This window comes from Saimiri boliviensis, chromosome 12, assembly GCF_048565385.1.
Source record: "Saimiri boliviensis isolate mSaiBol1 chromosome 12, mSaiBol1.pri, whole genome shotgun sequence".
In the NCBI taxonomy this organism is placed as follows: domain Eukaryota; kingdom Metazoa; phylum Chordata; class Mammalia; order Primates; family Cebidae; genus Saimiri; species Saimiri boliviensis.
In genome coordinates this window covers 36,902,484-36,927,450 of record NC_133460.1, presented here as the reverse complement: position 1 = coordinate 36,927,450, position 24,967 = coordinate 36,902,484, and the positions used below count along the sequence as shown (strand labels likewise).

Below are 24,967 nucleotides of genomic sequence, written 5' to 3'. Positions count from 1 at the left end.
CAGCACTACCTTGCTCCTGTGGCTACAGGGCCAGACAAACTTGGGTTAAAATTCTAGCATTTAACCAGCTGTATGATCATCAGAAAAATCATGTAAACTCCAGAAGCTTGACAAATGGGGAGAGTAATTCTTACAGCTGCACTGAGTGGCTGTGAAAATAAATTTGGATCCTAATGAAAAGGGCCCACTTAGTAGGAATATAATACACAGTCGCCGTGATTCTTCTTACTGATCCAGCCAGGCCTCTACCCTCAGTGGCCTGAATGTAGCAAACTAATCTGTGCTAATTGACAGTGTATCTTCAAATTCAGGTGCTGCAGAAAGGGGCCTCCTTTTAACTGTAAAGAAGGTCGGGTGTGAGTAGGGCAGAAACAATCTATAACTCCTTAGCAGAATGAAATCAAAGTTTCAATTTAGAAAAATGATACAACATAAGGATTCTAGGGTTACTTCTTTTTTTTTTTTTTTTTAAATTTTTTTTGAGACAGAGTCTCACTCTGCCACCCAGGCTAGAGTGCAGTGGTGCAATCTCAGCTCACTGCAACCTCCAACTCCTGGGTTCAAGTGATTCTCCTGCCTCAGCCTCCTGAGTAGCTGAGATTACAGGCATGCACCACCACATCCAGCTAATTTTTGTACTTTTAGTAGAGACGGAGTTTCACCATGTTGGCCAGGCTGGTCTCGAACTCCTGACCTCAGGTGATCCACATGCCTCGGCCTCCCAAAGTGCTGGGATTACAGGTGCACCTGCTTGCTTTTATTCCTCTCCTGTGTGGATAACTGGGAAAACTGAGTCATAGAGTCAGCTAAAACGACAACCCTACCAGCAGTGACAGAGAGGATTTAAAGCAGAGACTACAGAGATATGGTTGTGAGCCGCATTGGGGAAGGGGGACAGGCGAGGACCAAGCAACCTAAGATCCAGGAAATAACTGCCACGAGAAAACCCAGGCACAGACTTAATGGACCTTCAGACTTCTGAAGACTGGCTGGCAATCTGGATTTTCATAGAAGTATTGTTTTTAAACGGGGCTAATTTTCAAAGGAAGCGCCTGAGTGAAAACAAGACAAAACAAAACATTCTGAGAGCTAAACCATGCCCATTAACAAGCTGAAATTATCCATGCACTGCCAGGTTCAATGCTAGACAAAGATCCCAGGATGTCAGAGCCACCCTGGACTGGTTTTCAATGGCGTTTTCTATTGGAATAGGGAAGCCCATCCTGTGATCTCATCTACAGGGGGTGCTCAAGACCGTATCCTTCCAGCTGATGGCTGGTCATGGAGACTTGGGCTCAGCTCAATGCTGAACTGTAGAGATGCCATTATTATTATTATTATTATTATTATTATTATTATTTTGACATTGTTCATTTTAAGTGAGAGAGGTATGAGGGATCTGGGTTGAGGGTTCTGGGTGCTTCCAACCCCTGCTGTTGTGTTGATCACTGGTCAAGGAGTGAGGGGGACATAGTGTTGGGATCAGGACCCCTGGGTTCAAGTCAAGGCTGGCATGACATTCTTTCCCCCCAGGAGGTAAATTCCATGAGAGTAGTAACTTGCTCTTGTTTGTGGCTAGAACAGCGACTGGCATACGCCCCTGCTTGGTAAATGTTTGAATGACTGGCTGACTGAATGAGCGATCTGGGGACATTGCTTTGATTATGCACCTCAGTCTTCCCACCAATAAAATGGGAATTAACCATGGGTGCCCTACTGAAAGGGATGCTTTAATGAGATACTGGACTCAAGAAGTCCTTGGGGGAAAATGATAAAAAGGCTGTCACACCATGAGAAACATCTACAGTTATCTTTGTCCTTGGCTGAGAGGAAGGACTATTTCAGATCCCATGCAGATATCGCCAAGGACAGCTGGTGCCACGCCTTTCTCCCACCCTCAACTCTTCTGTGATCACATGAAACCAATCTAGAAAAAAGTCCCCAAATGATGGCTCAGATGTTCATTTCCATTTTGCACAGGGGTAGGGGGTTGAGGTGCTACCTTGCATTGTCCCGGCCGTGTGACTTCAAGAAATTCATATCTCGGTATCGAGAGAGAAACGCCACCAACTGGTCATTTGTCCTGTGGAAAGAAACCAAGGGAGAGTCAGGCCAGAGACTGTGGACACTGCCTTTGACACAGAAACCAAGTTTCACCGAGTATGTCATTCTGCTTTTGAAGCACCTACTCTGATCACTTGCACACAGGCTGATAACACATCCTCTTTATATCACTATCTTTATGTCACCATCACTGCCTCTATCGCACTACATTAAAATGGGCTCTTTGGGCATTTCTCTCCTCTACCTGGGTTGAGAATTAAACACTATATTGGGGACTCTTTGAGGGCCAGTGTGGTGCTGAACTTGATTGGGAATCTCCAGTGCCCAGCATTGGGCTTGGCAAACAGCAGGGCATCAGTGTGCCGCCCAATGCTAAATGCATAGCAACCTCAGGACTTTTGCACTTGCTGGCCTGGGAAATTTCTCCCAGTATTGCTGGCTTGGTCTTCTCATCAGGTCTCCTTTCAAATATCACCTCTTTAGAGAGACCTTCTCTGGCCACTTAACCTAAAGTAGTACCTGCCTCCCCTTCTCCCCTGATCTTTATGACATCTCTCTGTTTATAATACTTCACTACTGTATCACCACCTGAAAGCCCTGCCCTTGCTTACGTTAGAATCTAAGCTCCATGAGGACAGAGCCCAGCTGGATTTGTTCAACACTGGCATACAGTAGGAGCTATGTTAATGACTGCTGAATAAATAAATGAGGCCAGGCACAGTGGCTCACGCCTGTAATCCCAGCACTTTGGGAGGCCGAAGCAGATGGATCGCCTAAGGTCAGGAGTTCGAGACAAGCCTGACCAGTAGGGTGAAACTCCGTCTCAACTGAAAAAAAAAATACAAAAAAGTAGCCAGACCTAGTGGTAGGTGCCTGTAATCCCAGCTACTCCTGACGCTGAGGCAGGATAATCACCTGAGCCCAGGAGTTGGAGGTTGCAGTGAGTCAAGATCGTGCCACTGCACTCCAGCCTGGGCAACAAGGGTGAAACTCCTTCTCAATCAATCAATCAATCGAAATGATGTGCATTCAAACTGACTCCTACAAATGCACTTTGAGCAATGAATGCATCAATGAATGGATGGATACCAAGTCCTCGATAACCACTGGGCTACTGATTGAGAGCTTTAAAAAATATGAAGTGCAATCCACACAAGTGACATCGCTCCCAGCATTGTTATCCCAAATTTATCGCCATCAATCTCGGCACTAGCAGTGCAGTCACAGCTAATCAGCTTGTGCATACAGCTGTGACAGTATTTTAAAAGGCAGTCACACGGGTCTCCATCTGCCAGAAATGCAGTCGCCTCTTCTCCTGAATAAACCCAAACAGGTAAATGCTGCTGATGTGACAGCCCCTTTATCACCAGCCTTCTCCGCTTCGGAATTTTTACTTAGAAGGAAAGCGTTAACTATTGTTTCAAGTGGGCAGAAAAAGAGAAGACAGCAGCAAGATAAAAACACATCTCTGGGGCTATCACAGAAGCAAGACCTTTGAGAAGCAGGATGGTGCCTTAGACAGCAATGTTGGGCAGAAACAGATCAGGGGATAGATCCTGGCTTCATGACTGAGTCAGCTGTGTGTCCAAGGGTAAGTCATTTAGCCTTTCTGGATGGTGGCTTTCTCTAAATGCACCTGGGTTGAGAATTAAACATGCCCAGCACATAGTAGGTCCATCATGCATATGTACTGAATTGACAACTGGGTGCATTTACAGGGCACACAGTAGGTGCACAATCAACGCACGGTGCCCTACTCTATCTGCCTCCCAACTCTTTGGTCTGAGCTGCTCCTCTGACCCAGCCCCTCCTTCATGTCCCTGCGACTCGGCATCTCTCCACTCCAGCCTGTTCTCTCACTGGATGACTCACGTTGACCAACTCATAATCCCAGTGGAGGGGGCACAAAGCAGTTAAGAGATGCTGCAGTGAAACTAAGCACTGCTTATGTCCCATCCTATTACTGAAATAAACACCAATTTAAAACCAGCCATTCTAGTCGTGGCAGGCGCCAGAAAAACCCTGTGTGTCTGCAGAGAGGTGAATCTGGCACTCACACGGAAAGCTAAGCCTTGCTGATAGGCGCAGAGGTGAACCCAGGGATGTTCGCAAAGGGCTAACCCCACGTCTGTACAATGGTGCATCTCCTGCGTGGTTAATTAAACCCCCTCGTGCACACCAAGGAAAAGTCCACTGGTGCCTCTGACTCTGTCACCTGTAGCTTGTGGGGACAGGGCCCCTTTAATAAGTTGCTGGGAGAGGTGGAAGGTAAATCGGCCTATAAAAAAATGTAAGCAATGTCTCTCTCCAAACCATAAAGAGGCCCATTCCGTCTCTGTGTCTCAACAGCTTTTATTTACCAACCCCCTCGCCACTCTCTGCGACAGTTCATTATTGTTGTCCTGATGAATGCGGGACAAGTTAACCTCTGAATGGGTCCCGGGCAGCTGGAATAATAAATAAGGCCTCTCAGGCGCCCTTAGTGGGAGGATTGAAGGGGCCGGGCCAGGGCTCCTGGGCCCCCTTCTCCTGAAGCCTCGGGCCTCCCAGGGTCAGCGGCTGCAGTTCCATTTGGCAACTCCAGAAAGCGCCTTTCAGGGCTGTGAGCTGGGGCCATTTTCACATTTACCGCTTCACCGAGTCCCCATCTGACGGGGATGAATAGGCATTTAGCGAATTTACTTAGCGATGCTTCCACATGAAATCGTCTCAAAAGATGACATCTTGGGGGAGGGAGGGTGGATGAGGAGGGGGCTGAGGTTTCAAGGCCCGGAGCTTTTGGGCAAAGCTGCCTTTCAAAGCCAAGCACTGTGTGCTTGGCAAATACCCTGATGGATTGTCTGGACGGATGGGGCGGGGGGCGGGGGAGACCCCTGCCTAGGGACCCGGGCCCCTCGCTCTCCCTCTGTGTGAAATGCCTGCTCTGAATGCTAAAGCCTGTCTCCCCAGTCCTTCTCCAAAGGGAGATGGAATTTGGCCGAGGACCAAATTCTCCTATTGTTGCTTTCAGACGCCTGTCGATAATTGCCTACATAATATTTAGTTCTCTCCAGATAATTAACAGCTTGCGATCTGTTGACATTTTACCCCGTTCCAGTTTCTCTATCTCTCTCTCTCTCCCTCTCCCTCTCTTCCACTCACACACATTCCTCGCTCCTCTTTTCTGGTGGAGTCATTTGCCAAATGGTTCCCATAGTTCATCCCTTGTATCTGTCTAGTTATTAATTTCCTTCTACTTTTTGCTGAAATGATTAGAAATCCTGTCTCTTGGTCTATGCCAGTTCCTTTGCTTTCTGAGGGTAACTGGGGCCCATTGCTACTACCATTGGAGTCACTGGGAAGTCTATGCTGAAATAAGTAAGAAACAAGTGTTAAAATAAATTTAGTGGGAAACATATAAGAATCTTGGTTGAAATGAATTAAAAAATGAATAATAAGATAATCTCCCAAGTCACAGCTATTTACTAAATGTGCACCACGCCCTAGGCCATAGGGAAGGCTTTTGCTACATTTTATTGCATTTGACATTCACAATGATGCTATAAAAAGTGAATTTTGGCTGTCTGTGGTAGCTCATGCCTATAATTCTAGCACTTGGGGAGGCTGAGGTGGGTGGATCACTTGAGGTCAGGAGGTTGAGACCGGCCTGGTCAACACGGTGAAACTCCATCTCTACTAAAAATACAAACAAATTAGCCAGATGTGATGGTGTACACCTGTAGTCCCAGCAACTTGGGAGGCTGAGGCTGGAGAATTGCTTGAACTTGGGAAGTGGAGGTTGTGTTGAACCCAGATAGGCTCCACGCCACTCCGACCTGGGTGAAAGAGACTTCATCTCAAATAAAATAAAAAAGTGAATTTCACTTTCATTTTACAGATGGGCAACTGAGACTCAGAGAAACCATCCATTTAGTAAAGCGCAGAACCAGAACTGTGAACCTGGGGACAAATGCCACAGCTGTGTTCTCTACTATGAGACTACGTCTACACGTGATACTGAATGAATGAGAAAATGAATGAATGCATGCATGCATGAATTCCATTCCAAGTGCAGGAGAAAAAATAAAGGTGCTGGAATGTCTTCCTTCTCACAGACTAGTTTGCAGCCCACTGCTATTAGAAATGCCCTATTTCAGGCCTCACCCAATACCTATCGAGTACAAATGTGTTTTTAAACCAGATTCCAGATGATGCATGTGCTCTTTCAAGTTTCAAAAGCATTGCTCTATGTCAAGTATGAATATCAGTAGTTAAGTCTCTACTTTCCATTTTTCGCTTCTCCTCATGGTTTCTTCTGGAGAGCCCAGACCACGAGCAACTGACTTTCATTTCAACAAGACTTAGGTGTTGAGAGTATTAAACAAAAACGATGCACCTAATACCTGTGCCACAGTGCTTGGCATACCGTAAGCCCTTGATCAATGTCAGCTTTTATATAACAAGCGCTATTATTACCAACGTGAACATCAGAAGCTTAAGACACCTTGAACTGGGGAAAACAGTGTCAAGACCCAACCTGATTTGAACTTGGAAGGCTTTCTGTGCATAAGACCCATGGAATGTTCTGCAGAGCATGGTTTCAGAGATGACCAAGGCCCCTTCCCAGCTGGTGTCAGACTGAGGGACTGGCTCTCAGAGGGCCATGGCACCACTATGTGTGTGTCGTCTACATAACAGCTCTGGACACGACGATATGAAGGAAGAGAGGGCACAGTTTTCAGGTTCCCATAGTACCCTAGAGCGCACGGTGTATGGAAAAGGTACCCTGGGTACACGAAGGCAAACAAGCAATGCCTGTCTGTTGGTGGCATGTGACGAGACGGAGCCTGCTCGGCTTCCACTAGGAAGGAGCCCAGCACACAGCCGACTGTGCCTCTCCAAGCTCCCGGTGCTCACCTGGCATTCATGCCCCAGAACCCCTTCCTCACTGTGGGATACTATCAAGGACCCTGCCAGAGGTGCTCACAGACCAATGGTGAGGCGACAACACAAAAGCCAAAGTTATATGCAGGATTTTGTGAATGTCAGAATTCAGGATTTCAAACTCCCTGACGCTGCCAAGTGTGCACAGAGCCCAGGGGGCCTGGAATGAGTCCTCCTGGACTGCAGTGAAACAGCCATTGTGGGGCGGAAATGCAGATGAAAGACGATGGGGAGCCTGGGGACAGTGGCTCACACCTGTAATCCCAGCATTTTGAGAGACTGAGGCAGATGGATCGTTTATGGTCAGGAGTTTGAGACCAGCCTGACCAACATGGTGAAACCCTGTCTCTAATAAAAATATGAAAATTAGTTGGGTGTGGTGGCGGGTGCTTGTAATGCCAGCTAGTCAGGAGGCTGAGGCAGGAGATTCGCTTCAATCCAGGAGGCAGAGGTTGCAGTGAGTCGAGATCATGCCACTACACTCCAGCTTGGGCAACAAGAGTGAAACAGTCTCAAAAAATAAAAATAAACGAAAACAAAAACAAAAAAAAGGAAAGACTACGGTGGTGGATGAGGGACTGTGAAGTTGGGCAAGTTGAGGAAGTTGAGGATTGAAGGACTTTCTGAGCTAAGAATAGACAACATCAGGGTTTCCCCAACCTCTGCTTTAGTAGAGATGGGGTACCCATAATCTCTAAGCTACTTTATAGTATATTTAATTTAAATACTACTTTAACTTCATCTTATGCACCAATGTTTACTATATTTGATGCACTTTTTTTTTTTTTTTTTTTAACAGAGTGTCTGGCTCTGTCATCCAGGGTGGAGTACAGTGGCATGATCTCAGCTCACTGCAACCTCTGCTTCCTGGGTTCAAGCGATTCACCTGTCTCAGCCTCCCAAGTAGCTGGAATTACAGGCACACACCACCATGCCCAGCTAATTTTTGTATTTTTAGTAGAGATGGGGTTTCACCATGTTGGCCAGGATGGTCTTGAACTCCTGAGCTCAAGGGATCTGCCTGCTTCAACCTCCCACAGTTCTGGGATTATAGGCATGAACCACCATGCCCTCCCAGATGTACTGTTCTTTTTAAAATATTTTTAAAATTGTGATTAAATACGTATAACATACAATTTATCTTCTTAACCATTTTGAAGCGTATAGTTGCACGAGATGCCTTCACATTGTTGTGAAACCATCATCAATATCCATCTCCAGAACTCTTTCCATCTTGCAAAACTGAAACTCTCTACCTGCTAAATAAGAGTTCTCTATTTCTCTCTTTTATAGACCCTGGCAACCCCCATTCTACCTCCTCTCTACCGTTTTAACTATTCTAGGTACCCGATATAAATGGAATTGTACAGGATTTGTGTTTTGGTGGCTGACTTATTTAACTAGCACAGTGTCCTTAAGGTTTATTCACATTGTATTATATCCTAGAATTTCTTTCCTTTTTAAGGCTGAATAATATTCCATTCTGATATACTATTTGTGTGTTTTTTTTTTCCTGTTACACATTAAAAGCAATAATGACCACTTGTCTGTATACTTCCTAAATCAACTGGCCTCCCAGGGGCACACATGAAAGGGGCCAACTGTCCGGGTTTGCCCAGGATTGAGGAAGTTCCCATGACACAGGACTTTTAAGCTGGATAGTCGTGGGCAAATGAAGATGAGCTGGTGACCCCAGGTACGTGGCTCCACAAGCACAGGAGAAGTACACACTGCACAGAGGCAAAAAGCTCACTTTCCTGTGACGAACCCAATGTATAGAAAGCAAGATAATGGCACGGCCTCTTATAACCCTTTCCTATGCTTTTAAAATTATAATGAAAGCTTAGCTCACAGCAAGATAAAGAATGAAATACCAGCAATAGCAACAACAACATCATCTAACACTTGAATGCCTATTATGTGGTCTTTGCATCTACTGACCCACTTAATCCTCATGACAACCCTAAGAGGTAGATGCTATTACATTTATATCCATTTCTTATTATATAAATGCTAACATGTATGTACATGGATTTTTGTGTAACGACATGTGCCGCTTCTCTGACTCATCAGCACATACAGGCAGACTTCATCCTTTTAACGGTTGTACAGGATCCTACAGCAAGGGCGGACCCAACGCCCTAGAGATGGACACTTAGGTCATTTCCATTTTCTCCCTCTTACAGATACTGCTTCACAGAATATCCTTGCATATCCATCTTTCCACATGTGGGCACGATAGGTTTCTGTAGGATCCAATTCCCAGATGTGGAATTGTTCACTCTAAGATGATTTTTAACTTTTATTTCAGAACTACATGGACTGAGGCTTCTCTCAGAGTTGAGAGCATGGCCGAGACTCACACCACTGCACAGAAGCCAAGCCTGCGGGCTGCCAGGGGCATGGAAGGGGAGAAGGAAATGGCAAAACGGATGGAGCTGGGATGTCCTGCAGAGCTGGCAAGCTCTTGGCTTCTCCAGCAGGCTGGTGGGCTTAAGCAAGGGCCTTCTGGGTTTCTCAAAGGACCAACCACCAGTGGGACCCTGGAGAACAAAGGAGCCTCACATGGAAGTGGAAAGGGCCTTTGGTAAAGCAACTGGGTGGGGGAAGAACCATCGTCTCCTGTGCCTGGGGCAGATGCTGCAGCTGGTGCCCACCTGTCTGCCAACAGAACCAGCATCTGGACAATGGGGCAGCACCATGGACAGTGCTTTCCAGGACCATGGCGGTAATCCTGGGATGAGCAGGCATTGAGTCCATTTCCATTCTGTTCCTCCAGGGCCTGACACATAACAGGTGTTTAGTAAATATTCACTGCTTGCTTAATGCATGCCGGGTATGCAGGGCTCATCTCTGTGGCTTCTATGCTCAGCACAGACAGCACCTGCCCCATGGGAAGGGCTCAGTCCATTATTCACTTCTTTTTTTGAGATGGACTCTCACTCTGTCACCCATGCTGGAATGCAGCGGCACAATCTCTGCTTACAGTAACCTCCGCCTCCTGGGTTCAAGAGATTCTCCTGCCTCAGCCTCCTGAGTATCTGGGATTACAGGCATGTGCCACCACGCCCAGCATTTTTTTTTTTTTTTGTATTTTTAGTAGAGATGGGGTTTTGCCATGTTGGCCAAGCTGGTCTTGAACTCCTGGCCTCAGGTGATCCACCCACCTTGGCCTCCAAAGTGCTGGGATCACAGGCGTGAGCCCCCGTGTGTGGTCTATCATCCACATCTATATCCGCATCTCACCCATTCCACACCTTCTGCCAGGAATGCTCCTCCCTATATCTTTGCCCAGTGAACTGGGGAGGGATTTGGGGAAGGAATCCCAGAGTGAAGGGATTCATGAAAAAAGGCTTCATAATAACTGCAGAAAGATTTCCCTTTGTCGCTCACCAAGTGTTAAGTGCTCATTCTCCTTTTACAACAACCCGTCCAGGAGGTACTCATTCGCACATAAATAAACTAGGACTGGAAGAACTTTCATGGCTTCTCAGGTCTCCCGAGTAGTGGAGGGGAGATGCAGACCTCAGTGCCCCAGGGCCACAGCCTGAGCTCTTTTTAATCCCGTGTTCCTTGCGGTGAATAAGGTTCAGGAATGTGATCCATTTCTGTAGACACAGAGCCAGGAAACAAACAGGAAACTGCAGCTGCCTTCAGAAGCCTCCTATTTCCCTTTGAGGGGACTGTTGCTGAGCGTAAGTTGCACAGGAGTTGACACAGGTAGAACCTCAGTCTTTTTTTCTGTGCTTCTGTAAAATCTGAAGTCCAGCAAGTTTCCTCCTCCCCCTGCCTTCCATCTCATGAATGGATCCTAACCCATCCTTTCATCTTGTGAATGGATTCTAACCCACCCTGCTATTTAATGAATGGATTCTAACGAATCTTTCCCCAGGGATTATCTGGGGGAGGAGGAGACATTGCCACTGTTTTCTCCTCCCTACTCCAGACAGTTTCTACAAGGACCTTACTGACATCTTCTCCCCTACTGGAAAAATCAGAAAAGCCCGGGATTGCAGAGAATCAGTGAATGCAGGCCAAGTTCAGGACTCACTGAAGAAGAGGCAAGAGCAAAGTAACTGGAAATAAGGCAGATTATTCAAATGCAGTCATAGTGCATGCACCTCTATGTTCACTGCAGAACCATTCAGTCGGAAAGATGTGGAATCGGTCTAGGGGCCGTCAATGGTGAACTGGATGAGGAAGATGCGGTACATATACACCAGGGAACACTATGCAGCCACCAAAGGGACCACATCCTTTCGGACAATATGATGCCACCAACACAATGCAGCCACCGAAAGGACAATATCCTTTCCCACAACATGGATGCAGATGGAGCCCATCATCCTAAGTGAATTAACAGAGAAACAGAAAGCTGAGTATCACGTTTTTACTGATAAGTGCGAGCTAAAATTTGGATTCTCATGGGTGTGAAAATGTGAACAGACACTGGTGACTAGAAAAGAGGAGAGTGAAGGAGGGCAAAGGCTGAAAAATAACCTAGTGGGTACAATGCTCGCTCACTACCTGGGTAATGGGGGCATTCCAACCCCAAACCTCAGCATCACACAATATACCCCTGCACATGCACCCACTGAACCTAAAATAAAAGCTGACAGCGTTTTTTTTTTTTTTTTTTTTTTTTAAGTTTAAAAAAGTAGTCTAAATTTACAGAGACTTATTTTGCCAAGATACGGAGGAAAGTATGAAAAATACTAAAGACTATATTTTTTCCTCGACTCCACAGGCATAATTCCAGCTACCGTGAGTAACTGAGGAAAAGTGAACGGGATAAAATGCTGGCCCGGCCTTCAGGCTCCTCTGTACTCCATCCTCTGGGAAGCAGCTGCAGGGTCTTCTTAAAACATGAGTCTGACCATGTCACCCTTTGACTCAGTATCTTCAATGGCTCTCCGTCAGCTGAAGGATTGTGTCCTCACCCCTTGGCAAGGTCTGCAAGGTTGTTTGTGACCCAGCGCTGCCTAGTCACTCTTTGGAATTTCCTGAAGTTTTCTAAATGTCCTATGCTCTTGCATAACTCTAAGACTTTGCAAGCACTGTTGGGTCTCCTGGGAAAAATATGACTTCCACTTCTTCGATAGGTCAGGCCCTGTGACAAACGCTTGGGACGGCAGGGGATAAGACGGTTGTGGCACTTGTCCTCAAGGAACGCACAGAACACTGGGGGAGGCAGCATATAGGTGGGTCTCTGTGATATGAAGCGAGACAGCAGGTGAAATGAAGCACAGGCATTCAGGGGAGACTACAAAAAGCTTGCTGGGGACTCCAGGGGACGGTACCTCCTACTATAAAGGCAGGCAGCAAACTGGAGAACCACCAAGACGATAAAACCCTATCACTTTTAATTAGATTTACCTTTTTGTACTGACAAAAACCGATGTGGCATTAAAACACGCTCGTTGCATTTGAACGAACCGGCAAACCATTTCACAAAGGCTCAGTGCTTTCACGGGACATTTGTAAGAAACACGTTTTTCATTTTAAACACACGTAAGCCATTCTAAGAGGCAGTTTATCTGACGTTCCATCAATGAGAACTCTTAACACAGCAGCCCTTCCTTCAGACAGCTGTAATGGAAAGGTAACTGACAAGAATCAGCACCCAGGGGCAGTGTAGGAACTTAGGACGCCACCGGAATCACGAATGAACTAAACTGCCATTCCGCTGGGTGGGGGGTGTGAGGGGACGGTGTGTGTGTGCACATGTGTATGTGGAATCTACTTAATTGTATTGTGATTCTCTTAAGCCTGCTTGTCCTCATATGCCATGAGACATGTCAAATGTGCAGAACGTTTGGTTAACCAAATTCTGCATTCCCATGCAATGACTGATTACAGCCTGTTATTTGATTTGGTCTTTGGGGAACCAGGGGAGGTCCACTTCAGAGGGCATCGAAAGACTGAATCTTAAAAGTAAACGTGATTTAAGTAGGAAAGCCAAGACACTATAAGGAGAGCCATTTTCAGAGAGGCGTTTGCAGTAGTTTCTCTCTGATCTTTGGCACTTCCTTGCTGTCTGATTTTGAGCAAGTTCTTCATGCTCACTGAGCCTTGGTTTTCTAATCTGCCAAATGGGAGCATTTAACAATGGTCTGTGAGTTACTTGTGTGTTGTGGGTATGGCATACACAGTGCCTGGCTCATAGCGGGTGCCCAGTAACTGGAGTTCCTTGGAAAGAGGTTTCTATATTTTTTGCTAGAAATGCAAGGGAAGTGAATGTCCACCCCTTGCTAGTTTCTTACTAAGCTGTGACATTTCAAATCTTACACACTTGTGGTTCCTGGCAAAAAATTTAAGTTACGTATGTTCCGGTTACTTGAACGTAAGCTAACTGAGGACAAAAAGTTTGTCTGGGTCATCTGTGTTCCCCAACTGTCCAGCACAGGCCTGGAACATGACAGGTGCTGTCAGCCTTATGCCTGTTTCCCTTTGGGTCCCAATGTCCATTTCACTGTAGCCCACAGAAACTGCTCAGCACGACCACATTGCAGGACAGAATGAGGATTTTTGTCCATACCATCCCTAATGCCAGAAATACTCTTCCTACACCTCTGCCTAGAAAACTCCTGCTTGCCTTTGCAAAAGCTGGCTCGGTGACAGTTACACAGGGAAGGGCTGGAAAATAAACGGCCACTGAATGACACTGAACTGCATTGACATGCTGACCTTTCTCTTTGTGCTTACGGCTGAAAACAGATACCTTTTTTACCATTCACCCAGCCCATGATAGGTCATTAATGGCCATGACCTGTAATACTAATTTGTCCATTTCCATTTCGCCACACAGGTCTTCCTAACACACCAATACGAATGTATCGGAATTTGGAATGGTTAAAGTAATATAGACCTGACGTCAGAGAAATGGAGGTTTGAGGCCTAGTTCCACCCCTTACTGGCTGTGTGGCCTTGGGCAGGTCATTTTTAGCTAGTCAGTGCTCAGTTTTTATCATGTTTAAAATTGGGGACAATAACACAGTTTACTTCACAGAGTTGCCTGAAGATGTAATAAAGTAAGAGGGAATTATCTGTTGCTTGCAGCCATAAAATTCTAGCTGACGCAGAAACTGGTACCAGAAGTGGGGTAGCAAATGCTGAGCTGGTGAAAACAAGAGATCTACTACAGCTTAGGCAACTTAGCCCACAGAATGCTAGAATGTGCTCTCATTATCATTATTTACACTATGACTACTCCAGGACTAGAGTCTACACTGTGCCAGGAGTAGGATACAGCAAGGATCTCTAACTCCCAGAACTCTGAGATTGGCTCAGTTTGAATTTCAGCCCTGAGGTGAGATTGAACTTGAAGGACAGTTGATGCTGTCACCAAGCAGCTCATTCTCCTTGGGCAGCTCGCCACGTTCACTAGCCTGTCTGTATTGGAACGAGGTCAAAATGCATTGCAACACAGACAGGAAGTCACACACACACCGTGAAAAAACAACCACTGTGGCTTCTGCAACAGAGAGGGAGAGATTCTGAAGGATCAGGACATGCTGTGTCCCGTATATTCTTTATCCACAGATTTCCAAGGCTACTTGTTTATCTCAGAGGGCTGATGAGAAATTCAAAAAGATTTTAAACAGATTTTTTTTTTTTAAACAGAGGACACAGACCTTGGAGTAACTTGATAGTTCCTGGGCAGAGAAAACTTCAGAAATGATTTAAATGAGAAGTTATCATAGATCATCAGTTTTAACTTGCATCTGGGGGAACTCCAGGTTGGAGCTGGGCAGCTGGGGCCTCAAGACATCTCAGTTGAGGCTTCCTTACCCAGGATTCCCTTCCACCTGTACTGGGTGAAATTTCAATTGAGCAAAAATGGGTTAGTAGCCTAAAAACGAAAGTTCGAAAATCATCTTTAAAATGGCCGATTTAATTTCCAGTTCTCTTTTGGGAGAGGGCAGGGGCTGGCATCTTACCCAGCAGTAGAACTGGCTGAGCTCTGTCCTCAATAATGGCCCAATCGTGGGCAGACGACAGTTTTTCTGAACAGCACCACTGCGTTTTTAACAACAGAAATCACAATATGACGCGCTTTGTGGAGTTGTTCTGGGGTTAGAAGGAATGACGTCAGGTTAAGCTGTTAGCAGGGGTACTTGGTGTACAGAAAACACTTAGTGGGAATTAGCTGTGTGACTCTCGCAGCTGCGAATTACGTTTCTTTTCCCCTCCTTCTTCCCTCCTCTCTTCAATTTCTCTTTCCTTTTATTTCCTTTCCCTTACCCCTCTTTCCTTTCTCTTCCTGCATCCTGCCTACTCAATCTCTGGAATTACTTGATGTTTTCTAAACGTTCTGTGCTCTCTCATAACTCTAAGATTCTTCAAGCTCTGTTAGCCTTCCCGGTAAATAAAATTTCCCACTTCTTCAGCAAGTCAGGCCCTGCCATGAATGTTTGCTAAGCAACTTCCTATGTGCCGAAAACTGTGTTCATTTCTCACCTGAGATACGAATTCTGCTTTTTCAACTGCTGGGTATGACTTGGAGTTGTATGGGCCCATTTCAATGAAGACACTTAATTCTGGGTTTTCTTTGACTCTGTGAGCTCACACCTACTGTTTCTTGGGTTAAAAACTATTCATTTACAGATATTTATTTCTTTTCCCAGAGAGGTATTTACTCAGGGGCAATACCTTAGTCCTGCTTCTCCTGTGTCCCTCTGGTGACTGATAGTGTTTTACTAACCAAAATAACAAAATTAGTAACAACTGTCATCTGGGATCTGCTCACACCGACTTTGTTGGGAAGTTGCTGATACAAGTTCCTTGGTCACTGATGAATTACTTTCAGTGCTGGGTCTCTGCATATTTAAACGGCTGCATTGTAAAAACAGGATGTGTGGTAGATGAAGGCAGATTTGTGCACACCATTCTATCTCCATGTACTCTTTTAACAAACATTTATGCCACAACTACTATGAGTCAGGTGCTGTTTCAGATGCTGGAGAAACAGTGAAGATGGTCTGAAGACCAAGTCCCTGTGAGAATGGAGCCTTGGTGTTCCGAGGCATCTGTGTATATCCTGGATTAGCTTCTCTCTACACATTCAGAGTCATACTAGTCACAGATTATCTTTGCAAGAATCAAGAACACAGGCACTCTGCCCACTTCCGGTGTTTTGCGGCTCAAATGAGGAACCTCAGTTGAGCAAGGCTTGGCTAGCAAAATGTCTCGCATGTTACAGTTACTCATACACACAGGGACAAAGGTTGAATGCCATCTCCGAGGCTGTGCCAGCTTCCTGAAATGGAATTCACAAACTCAGAATTCCTCTCATGCTAAGGCAGATACATCAGTAGATCCAGCTGAGACGAGCCCAACATAGTGATAGCTTGATGTGCCACTGTTCTGCAGAAACATCATTCAGCAAAAGGTGAAATAGGTTTAAAGTTCACCTCTACTCCTTGAGATTTCTTTATCCCCACGAGCCTCAGTTTCCTTGTATGAGTTGGGTGAAGCTTTGATGAGATCATGGGTGTGGGAGACTCAATCCAGTGCCTGCCACATAGTAATCGCTTGATTATCTGGTAGCTCTTGTTACGTATGCGGCTCTGAGTAAGGGAGAAGGGGGGTCGGTTTCCCCAGGCTGCAATGTGCAGTCGCCAGAGGTTTTCCCAGGGAAGCTGTGGTCCTCAGGATGCTGATGGACCCAAGAGTTAAGAGACCAAACCAAGACCAACCTCTCTGTGATGGGTTCCCTTGCTGGCTCTCAAAAGGCTGGCCAAAAAAAAAAAAATAAATAAAAGACAAAAGAAAGATACACCTGTACAGAAGCTGAAATCCCTCTCTTTTTCTACTTTATCTTACTACTTCTTCCCTTCTTAAGTAGCTGAACCACGTATGTTAAGAGTCACTGTGATTCTGCAAAGAATGGAAGACAGGTGTTCAAACAAAACTTGTACATGATATTCACAGCAGCACTATTCACAATAGCCCAAAGTGGAAACAACCCAAATGTCCATCACCTGCTAAATGGATAAGCCAAATGAGGTCTATCCAGACAATGGGATATTATTCAGCCCTGGAATGAGATGAAATGCTTGTATAAGCTACAACATGGATGAACGTTGAAAACATTATGCAAAGTGAAAGAAGCCAGACGTGAAATACCACACGTTGTATGATTCCATTTCTATGAAATATTCAGAGTTGGCAAATCCACAGAAACAGAAAGCAGATTAGGGGTTGGGGGTCAGAGGGGAATGAGGACTGACGGTCTAATGGGCACAGATTTTCCTGCTGAGGTGACTAAAATGTCTGGAACTAGATAGTGATGACAGTTATGCACTCCTGTGAATGTATTAAGTGTCACTAATTTCAATTGTATGTTATTATTTGGCATGTTTACTACAATTTGTTTTTTGAGATGCAGCCTCACTCTGTTGCCCAGGCTAGACTGCAGTGGCACGATCTCGGCTCACTGCAACCTCCACCTCCCGGGTTCAAGCGATTCTCCCACCTCAGCCTCTCAAGTAGATGGGATTACAGGTGTGTGCCACCACATCTGGCTAATTTTTTGTATTTTTAATAGAGATGGGATTCCACCATGTTGGTCAGGCTGTTCTTGAATTCCTGATCTCAAGTAATCCACCCTCCTTGGCCTCCCGAAGTGTTGGGATTATGGGCATGCACCACCATACCCGGCCAATATATTTTTATGTTATTACTTACGTTATTATTTTTATGCCACAATAAAAATATGCCAGTCGAACCCCCAAATTTCAAACTGAGATAAACAACCACAGCTTCAAGGGGGTGGGGGGCTAGGGAGGGATAGCATTAGGAGAAATACCTAATGTAGATGATGGGGTGATGGATGCAGCAAACTACCATGGCACGTGTATACCTATGTAACAAACCTGCACGTTCTGCACATGTACCCCAGAACTTAAAGTATAATAATAAAAAAAACTACAATCATAACCATGCTTGGTATATCAGACCTATTCTATATACAGTATCCACCTAATCCTCACAACCATCCTGAAGGAGGCAGCAGTACCTCCATTTTACAATGGAACAAACTTCTCAACACTTGGGTAACTTGTCTAATAATCATGACGATAATAACCGTAACAAGTATTGGGTTTAAAAGTTACTCGTTGAGGTACTTGTTACATATTGACTCAGTTTGCCTTCTCAGTATCATCATGAAGTAGATACTATCATTACCACCCATTTCACAGAGGAAGATGAACCGAGAGGTTAACTGCCTTGTCCTCGGTTAGACAGTCCACAGGTAACAGAAACAGGCATTTGCACCCAGGCCATTTGACCTCAGAGCCTACCTAGATCACCACTGGAGCCCACAGGATACCAGGCTTGGTTATGGAATCTGGAGAGGATGTGGACACCTGCAAAACTTACCTCCCGGTCCTCTCTCATGGAAAATGGGAACAGACTAGATATCTGCTACGTGACACCAAGGGATTGCATGGGATTCAGACCTTTTTGTGGGCTGCGTGGAAGCCAGCATACAGCCAGACAGGTGTGATGTGTGAACGTCCTTCTGGCCTGCCACACTCTCAGACACAGATCCTTGATGTCTGTGTAAGCACCTCCAGTTGACATGGAGGAGCGGCTGAGCCAACCTTAGGATTTATGAGAACCTACCACGGCTCACTGTCCTTTTGAAATAAACTCTCCAGCTCTTTGATATGTTTTCCATGTTCATGATGGTGAAATCTGAAAACGCCTCTAGCTAAAAAGGCGTAAGTAAAGACAAAACCCCTCCACTGGTCCTCAATCCAGGAATAAGCCCAGCGATAATTTTAATAAATATGGAATGCAAAAAATGCAATGAAATATCAGTGACTCTCCTGCCACTTAGGAATAAAGGACTGCCGCCAGATATCACTGCCGCCAGAGTGGTATCAAGTGGGACAAACACTAAGCCCTCACTTGCTCCTTCATGCCTTACTAGTAAGTACTTACTGAGCTCTTACTATGTGCCAGGCACTGTGCCACGAATGAGAGACACAGTGGTGAGCAAAATACATGTCATCTCTGCATCTGCAGAACTGTCACCTGGACTGCTTGGGTCCCCGTCACTGTCACCATTTCTTGAGCACTTTTTCTGGGTCAGACAAGGTGCTGCACATTTCACAGTTTAATCCTCACAGTAAAGGCGGAGGCGGGTAACTGACGGTTCCCATTTTACAAATGAGAAAATTGAGGCAGAGAGAGGTTGAGCAACTTGCCCAAGGTCACATGGCCAGTAAACAGAATAGCTGGAAACTGATCCCAGGCTCTGCTGCCTCCCCACGTGCAGACTTCGAACTGCTTTGCTACCCCGGCCTCATGGCCTGAGCCCTGGAAAATTCCTGACAAATAGCAGAAGGAGGTGTGTGGGTCCAGTTCCAGATCCAGCTTACAGCATGTCTCCAGGAAACCCAGGGCCACGAAGCTTAAGAATAAGGTATGATGCAGAAAGGCTCAACACCAAGAGAAAATAATAGCAATGAAACAACGGGCAGCATTTAGTCTGCTGGAAAGTAATTACCTGAGCTGTAATGTACATATCCACTAGCAGGAAATATGAGCTATCATGTTTCCCCTCCTCCAGCACACTGGTACAGTTCTCTACTTTTTTTTTTTAAAACATAACTTCCTTTTTCCCACTGCCAAGCAAGTGATTAGAAACTTAAGCAATCTCATCATGGTGTTTTCTTTTTTATTATTATTTATTATTATACTTTAAGTTCTGAGGTACATGTGCAGAACGTGCAGGTATGTTACACAGGTATACATGTGCCATGGTGGTTTGCTGCATCCATCAACCTGTCCTCTACATTAGGTATCTCTCCTAATGCCATCCCTCCCCTAGCTCCCCATCCACCAGACAAGCCCCACTGTGTGATATTCCCCTTCCTGTGTCCATGTGTTTTCATTGTTCAACACCCACTTATGAGTGAAAACATAAGGTGGCTGGTTTTCTGTTCTTGTGTTAGTTTGCTGAGAATAATGGTTTCCAGCTTCATCTGTGTCCCTCCAAAGGACATGAACTCATCCCTTTTTACGGCTGCATAGTATTCCATGGTGTACATGTGCCACATTTTCTTTATCTAGTCTATCACTGATGTGCATTTGGGTTGGTTCCAAGTCTTTGCTATTATGAACAGTGCAGAACACTTTTCAAAGGCTGCCCACTGCTTATGGAATAAACTTGGGTTCCTTAACCTGGCTCTCAGTGTTCCACACGGTCTGACCTCCACCTGCCTCTCTGGCCTCGTTCTGTCGGCTTATCCCCTTGCCACGCCCTGACCACATAAGCCTCTTTTCATTTGCTGCAGAAGCCATGTTCTCTCCTGCCTCAGGGCCTTTGTGCCTGCAGACCTTGCTGCTTGCAATGCTCACCACCCTCTTTTTTCCACCCAGTTAATTCTTCCTCTTCTTTCAACTCTCAACAAAGCACTGGGCAGAGGGTACTGAAGCCTGCTGCCCATGGTAGGTCTACCTCCTCTGCCCATCTCCTTACTAGTTTTACCTAAAGGCAGGGGGAACTGATGGCAGGATTACTTAGTGTCAGACAGATTGCTTGAGACGTGGTTATGGGATGGGTACTTCTCCAGGGAAGCTTGCCCTGGTCCTTTAGAAGAGAAGGGGTTATATGCATATCTGCTTCCGGCCTTATATGCATGTAAATTTCTGTCCTGACAATGTCATGAAGATGTCATTATTTAATGGCTTAATCTGTCTATTCCTCAAAGGCTGCAATGTTAAGAGTTCTATTGGTGGCTATAAACCTAGGTCATGGCAAATGTCTGGCATACAGCAGGTTCCCAACAAGCATGTGTTGACTGACAATGTATGAATGAATGAACAAATTCACAGTGAGGCCCTACACGCTGCTAGTTCATTAAAGCACACTTGGAGGACATCACCTTGGTTAAAAATCTCTCTCTCCCCGAACTGGCATTGCAACCTCAGATGGACCTCCAAGATAAGGGGAGCCCAGACACATCTAGGCAGAGAGCTGATAGAAAACCAGACACACAGGATCAACTGGATTTATAGAAAGTACTACAGGAACATGTGTCCAGTCACTCTGGGAAATCTTTGAGAATCGCCTGGCATTTAGGCATTAGTCAGCAACTTGCCTGCTCAACCAGAGAAAGACAAACGAGTCCTGTGCTTTTAGCTGGGGAGCAGAAAACTGGGGTAGGTGCAGAAATCAATGAGTCTCAGGATTCAGTGACATTAACCTTTTTGATTCAGATCGAGGAAGGTGGGGCAGGGTGAATTACGGTGCTAATGAGCACCAGGCATTTATGCTGGGTTTAGGCAGAGAAGGCTGGGTAGTAAGAAAACACAGCATGCTCTGGCTGGCAGGAACTCTGTGGGGATGGATAGCCATGGAAGACTGTGTGCGCTTGGCTGCCCCTGGCCAGGCAACATTATGCGTGAGCTGTGTTTCATGCGCTCCGTGCCAGCTCAAGATCAGAAATGGCACACGAAGTAGGTGTGGGGAACGTCAAATAAAAGGAGGCTACTGTTTAATAAAGGGTTCAGCTACACAGGACTGGGTGGAACTCAAGGTCAAGGCCTAGGGGAGGTAGACCAGAAGGCCTTGGGGATCTCTATCACTCATTCTTCATCCAGGGTCCTGAAGTCTGAAGCACTTGCGGTGATTCAGATTCAACGCCACCTGGACTGACAGAATCGTCTAATGAAGCAAAAGCCATGCCGAGGAAGATGGGTGAGTGGGTTGGCACTAAATTTGAAAGGTCTGAGATGTATGTGTTCTGGGCAAGACCATGATCTGAAACAAGGGAGATGTGGCAGAACAATCAAGTGCAAACTAAAGTCTGCCACCCGTTTTTATAAAGAAAATTGTACTGGAATGCAGGCATACCCATTCATTTATATACTGTCTATGGCTGCCTTACTGTTATAACGGCAGAGTTTCATCATCATGAGAGTTCATATATGGACGGCAAAACCTAAAATAGTTACTTTTTTTTTTCTAACTATACTTTAGGTTCTGGGGTACATGTGCAAAAACTTTGAGGCTGGGCATGGTGGCTCATGCCTGCAATCACAGCACTTTGCGATGCTGAGGTAGGCAGATGGCTTGAGGACTGTTTGAGACCAGCCTGGGTAACATGGCAAAACCCCGTCTCTAGAAAAAATGCAAAAATTAGCCGGGTGTGATGGCATGAGCCTGTAATTCCAGCTACTCAGGAGGCTGAGATGGGAAGACTATTTGAGTCTGAGAGGTTGAGGTTTCAGTGAGCCGTGATTGTGCCACTGCACTCCAGCCTAGGCAACAGAATGAGATCCTGTCTCAAAAAAAAAAAAAAAAAAAGTTTGTTGAATGAATGGAGCTGGAGGCTTTTATCCTAAGTGAACTAACAAAGAAACAGAAAACAAAACACCATGTATTTTCACTTCTAAGTGGGAGCTAAACATTAAGTATAAACAGACACAAAGAAGGAAACAGCAGGCCTGGCGCAGCAGCTCATACCTGTAATCCCAGCACTTTGGGAGGCCGAGGTGGGTGGATCACGAGGTCAGTAGTTCGAGACCAGCCTGACCAACATGGTGAAACCTTGTCTCTACTAAAAATACAAAAATTCACTGGGTGTGGTGGCATGCACTAGTAATCCCAGCTATTCAGGAGGCTGAGGCAGGAGAATCACTAGAATCCAGGAGGTGGAGGCTGCAGTGAGCTGAAATCATCCCACTGCATTCCAGCCTGGGCGACAGAGAAAGACTCTGTCTCAACAACAACAACAAACAAACAAACAAACAAACAAACAAAAGAGGGAACAGCAGATACCAGGGTCTCTACTTGAGAAGAGAGGGAGAATGAGGATGGAAAAACTACCTATCAGGCACTCCGCTTATCACCTGAATGATGAAATAATCTGTGCACCGAACCCCAGGACACAAAATTTAACCTATGTAACAAACCTGTACCTGTATCCCTGAACCACAAATAAAAGCGAAAAATTAAGTTTGTTGATCCCTCACCTGATACCCCTCCTTTTTTGGGTCATTCACAATCTCCCTCACCACTATTTGGCATATCCGTCTAGTCGAAGTGTATTCCTGACCCACCCTATCCTGGTTCCGTGCTGCGGTTTTCCTGGTGCTCATTTCTACCTGCTGTGTGACCCGCTCACTTATCTACTGGCTGTTTCTCTAATGAGTATGGAGGGTACACAACAGTGCTGTGCTTTCTTTACCGCTGTATTCCTAACCCCCTGCAGAAGAGCTGGAGCATAGCAGGCACTCAGTGAGTACTTGCTAAATGACTGAAGAGCCACTTACCCCTTGCATTGTTGCCTTGCTAGTATTTTCTCATTTAAATCAACTTTTAATTCTATTTTTAATTTTTCTTTTGAGATGGAGTCTGGCTCTGTCACCCAGGCTGGAGTGCAGTGGCACAATCTCAGCTCATTGCAACTTCTGCCTCCCAGGTTCAAGCAATTCCCTGCCTCAGCCTCCCAAGTAGCTGGGAGTACAGGCGCCTGCCACCACACCCAGCTTACTTTTGAATTTTTAGTACAGGTGGGGTTTCACCATCTTGGCCAGGCTGGTCTTGAACTCCTAAACTCGTGATCCACCCGCCTCAGCCTCCCAAAGTCCTGGGATTACAGGCATGAGCCATCAGGCCAGGACTTTTTTATTATTATTTAGTTTTTATTTTTAAGGAAACTTCAGCTTCCAAAATCTGGGGCTGGACATTTTCATATTCCCTTCTATGTGTTAAAACAGATAAACATGGACATTGTCAAAGACTCGCCTGCATTTCTCTTTAAATTATCTTACATACTGAAAGCAGCCCACGGGCCACACATGGGAGGCGCTGGCTCGTTGTTAAGGACATGGGTGGGTTTAAGCTCCACTGAGCTCCATTTCTGGGTAGCTGGGCACGTGCTCATGTCCCTTTTCCTGCAAATGAGAACAATGAAGGTCCTATCTCACCAGGGGGCTGAGAGATTAAAGGAGGCCATGGGACAAGCACTTAGCACCTGTGTAGACGCAGTGGCAGGGAACTCCCAAGGGCGGGGCCCTCTCCCGGTCGCTCAGTTCATGACAAAATAGTACCCTTGGTACTGCAGTCATCGCTGTCATGAAGCCTGTCTGAGACACTGCCCCAATTCCTGAACTGTTCCACCACAACCCAGCAAAGCAATTTGGATTAATGGGTCTATTTAGCTGTAGGTGTCTAGAGAATGCATTGTTTAAAGTAACTTGTTAGAAACTTCCCCAGGGTGGCAAACTTTTAAACAAAGATTGACTCTGTAATCAAAAATTGCTTCTGCTTGGCCTTAAACCAGATTCCAGCATCCCGAAGAGCATCATTAGATTGAGAAAGGGTGGCGATGTTTGTGCCCCTGGCTCGGTTTGCCAAGTAATGCTGACTGATGAATACAATTAAACTGCACCAAGGAGACTCCCTTCCTGGAGGAGGAAGGACACAGGAGATGGGCGGTGGCTTTTAGGGGTACAGTTTTCATTCCTTCTCCATAGGGGAACAATCACCAGTGTGGGATTCTCCTTCGCCCCCCACAATGGGATAGCTGACCAGTACTACCAAATGGCCTTCCCCTTCCCATTATCCACTTGGGATGAACCAGTCTTACAGGCAGTGGGCCAAGGCCAGAATCTAGGTTCTAGAGTCACTCAATCTGGCCTGCATGGGCCTGCTTCACTGAGGCCAGGTGGGAGTGGGAGGGGGCAGCCAGGGAGTCTCATGAACCATGGAGACTCGGCTTACTGCTTTGGCTTCTGTTCCATGATTATTCGTTAGGCAGCTGACCTGCTCAGATGTCCAAATCACTTTCTGACATTGCCTAGGGTCACCGGAGGTGGGGGGCGGAGGCAGGCCACTTGAGCCTGAGGATGGGGTGACGGTGGGTGAGACTGGGAATTGGAAGGAAGTTTCCCACTTGAAACTTCAGGTGGATTGCAGTTGCATTCAAAAAGTAACTGGAGAAACTGATTTGATTTT

At 45.8% G+C, this 24,967-nt stretch overlaps 1 protein-coding gene across 3 annotated transcripts in view; it reads right to left on the bottom strand.

The window, feature by feature from the left end:
* XYLT1 (xylosyltransferase 1) overlaps positions 1 to 24,967 on the bottom strand; it is a 382,463-nt gene that overhangs the window by 56,955 nt on the left and 300,541 nt on the right. For all 3 annotated transcript variants that reach the window (XM_010339434.3, XM_074382237.1, XM_074382238.1), the window contains one exon: positions 2,003 to 2,083. In XM_010339434.3, the coding sequence (XP_010337736.3) occupies positions 2,003 to 2,083 (81 nt within the window). The remainder of the gene's footprint in view (positions 1 to 2,002; positions 2,084 to 24,967) is intronic.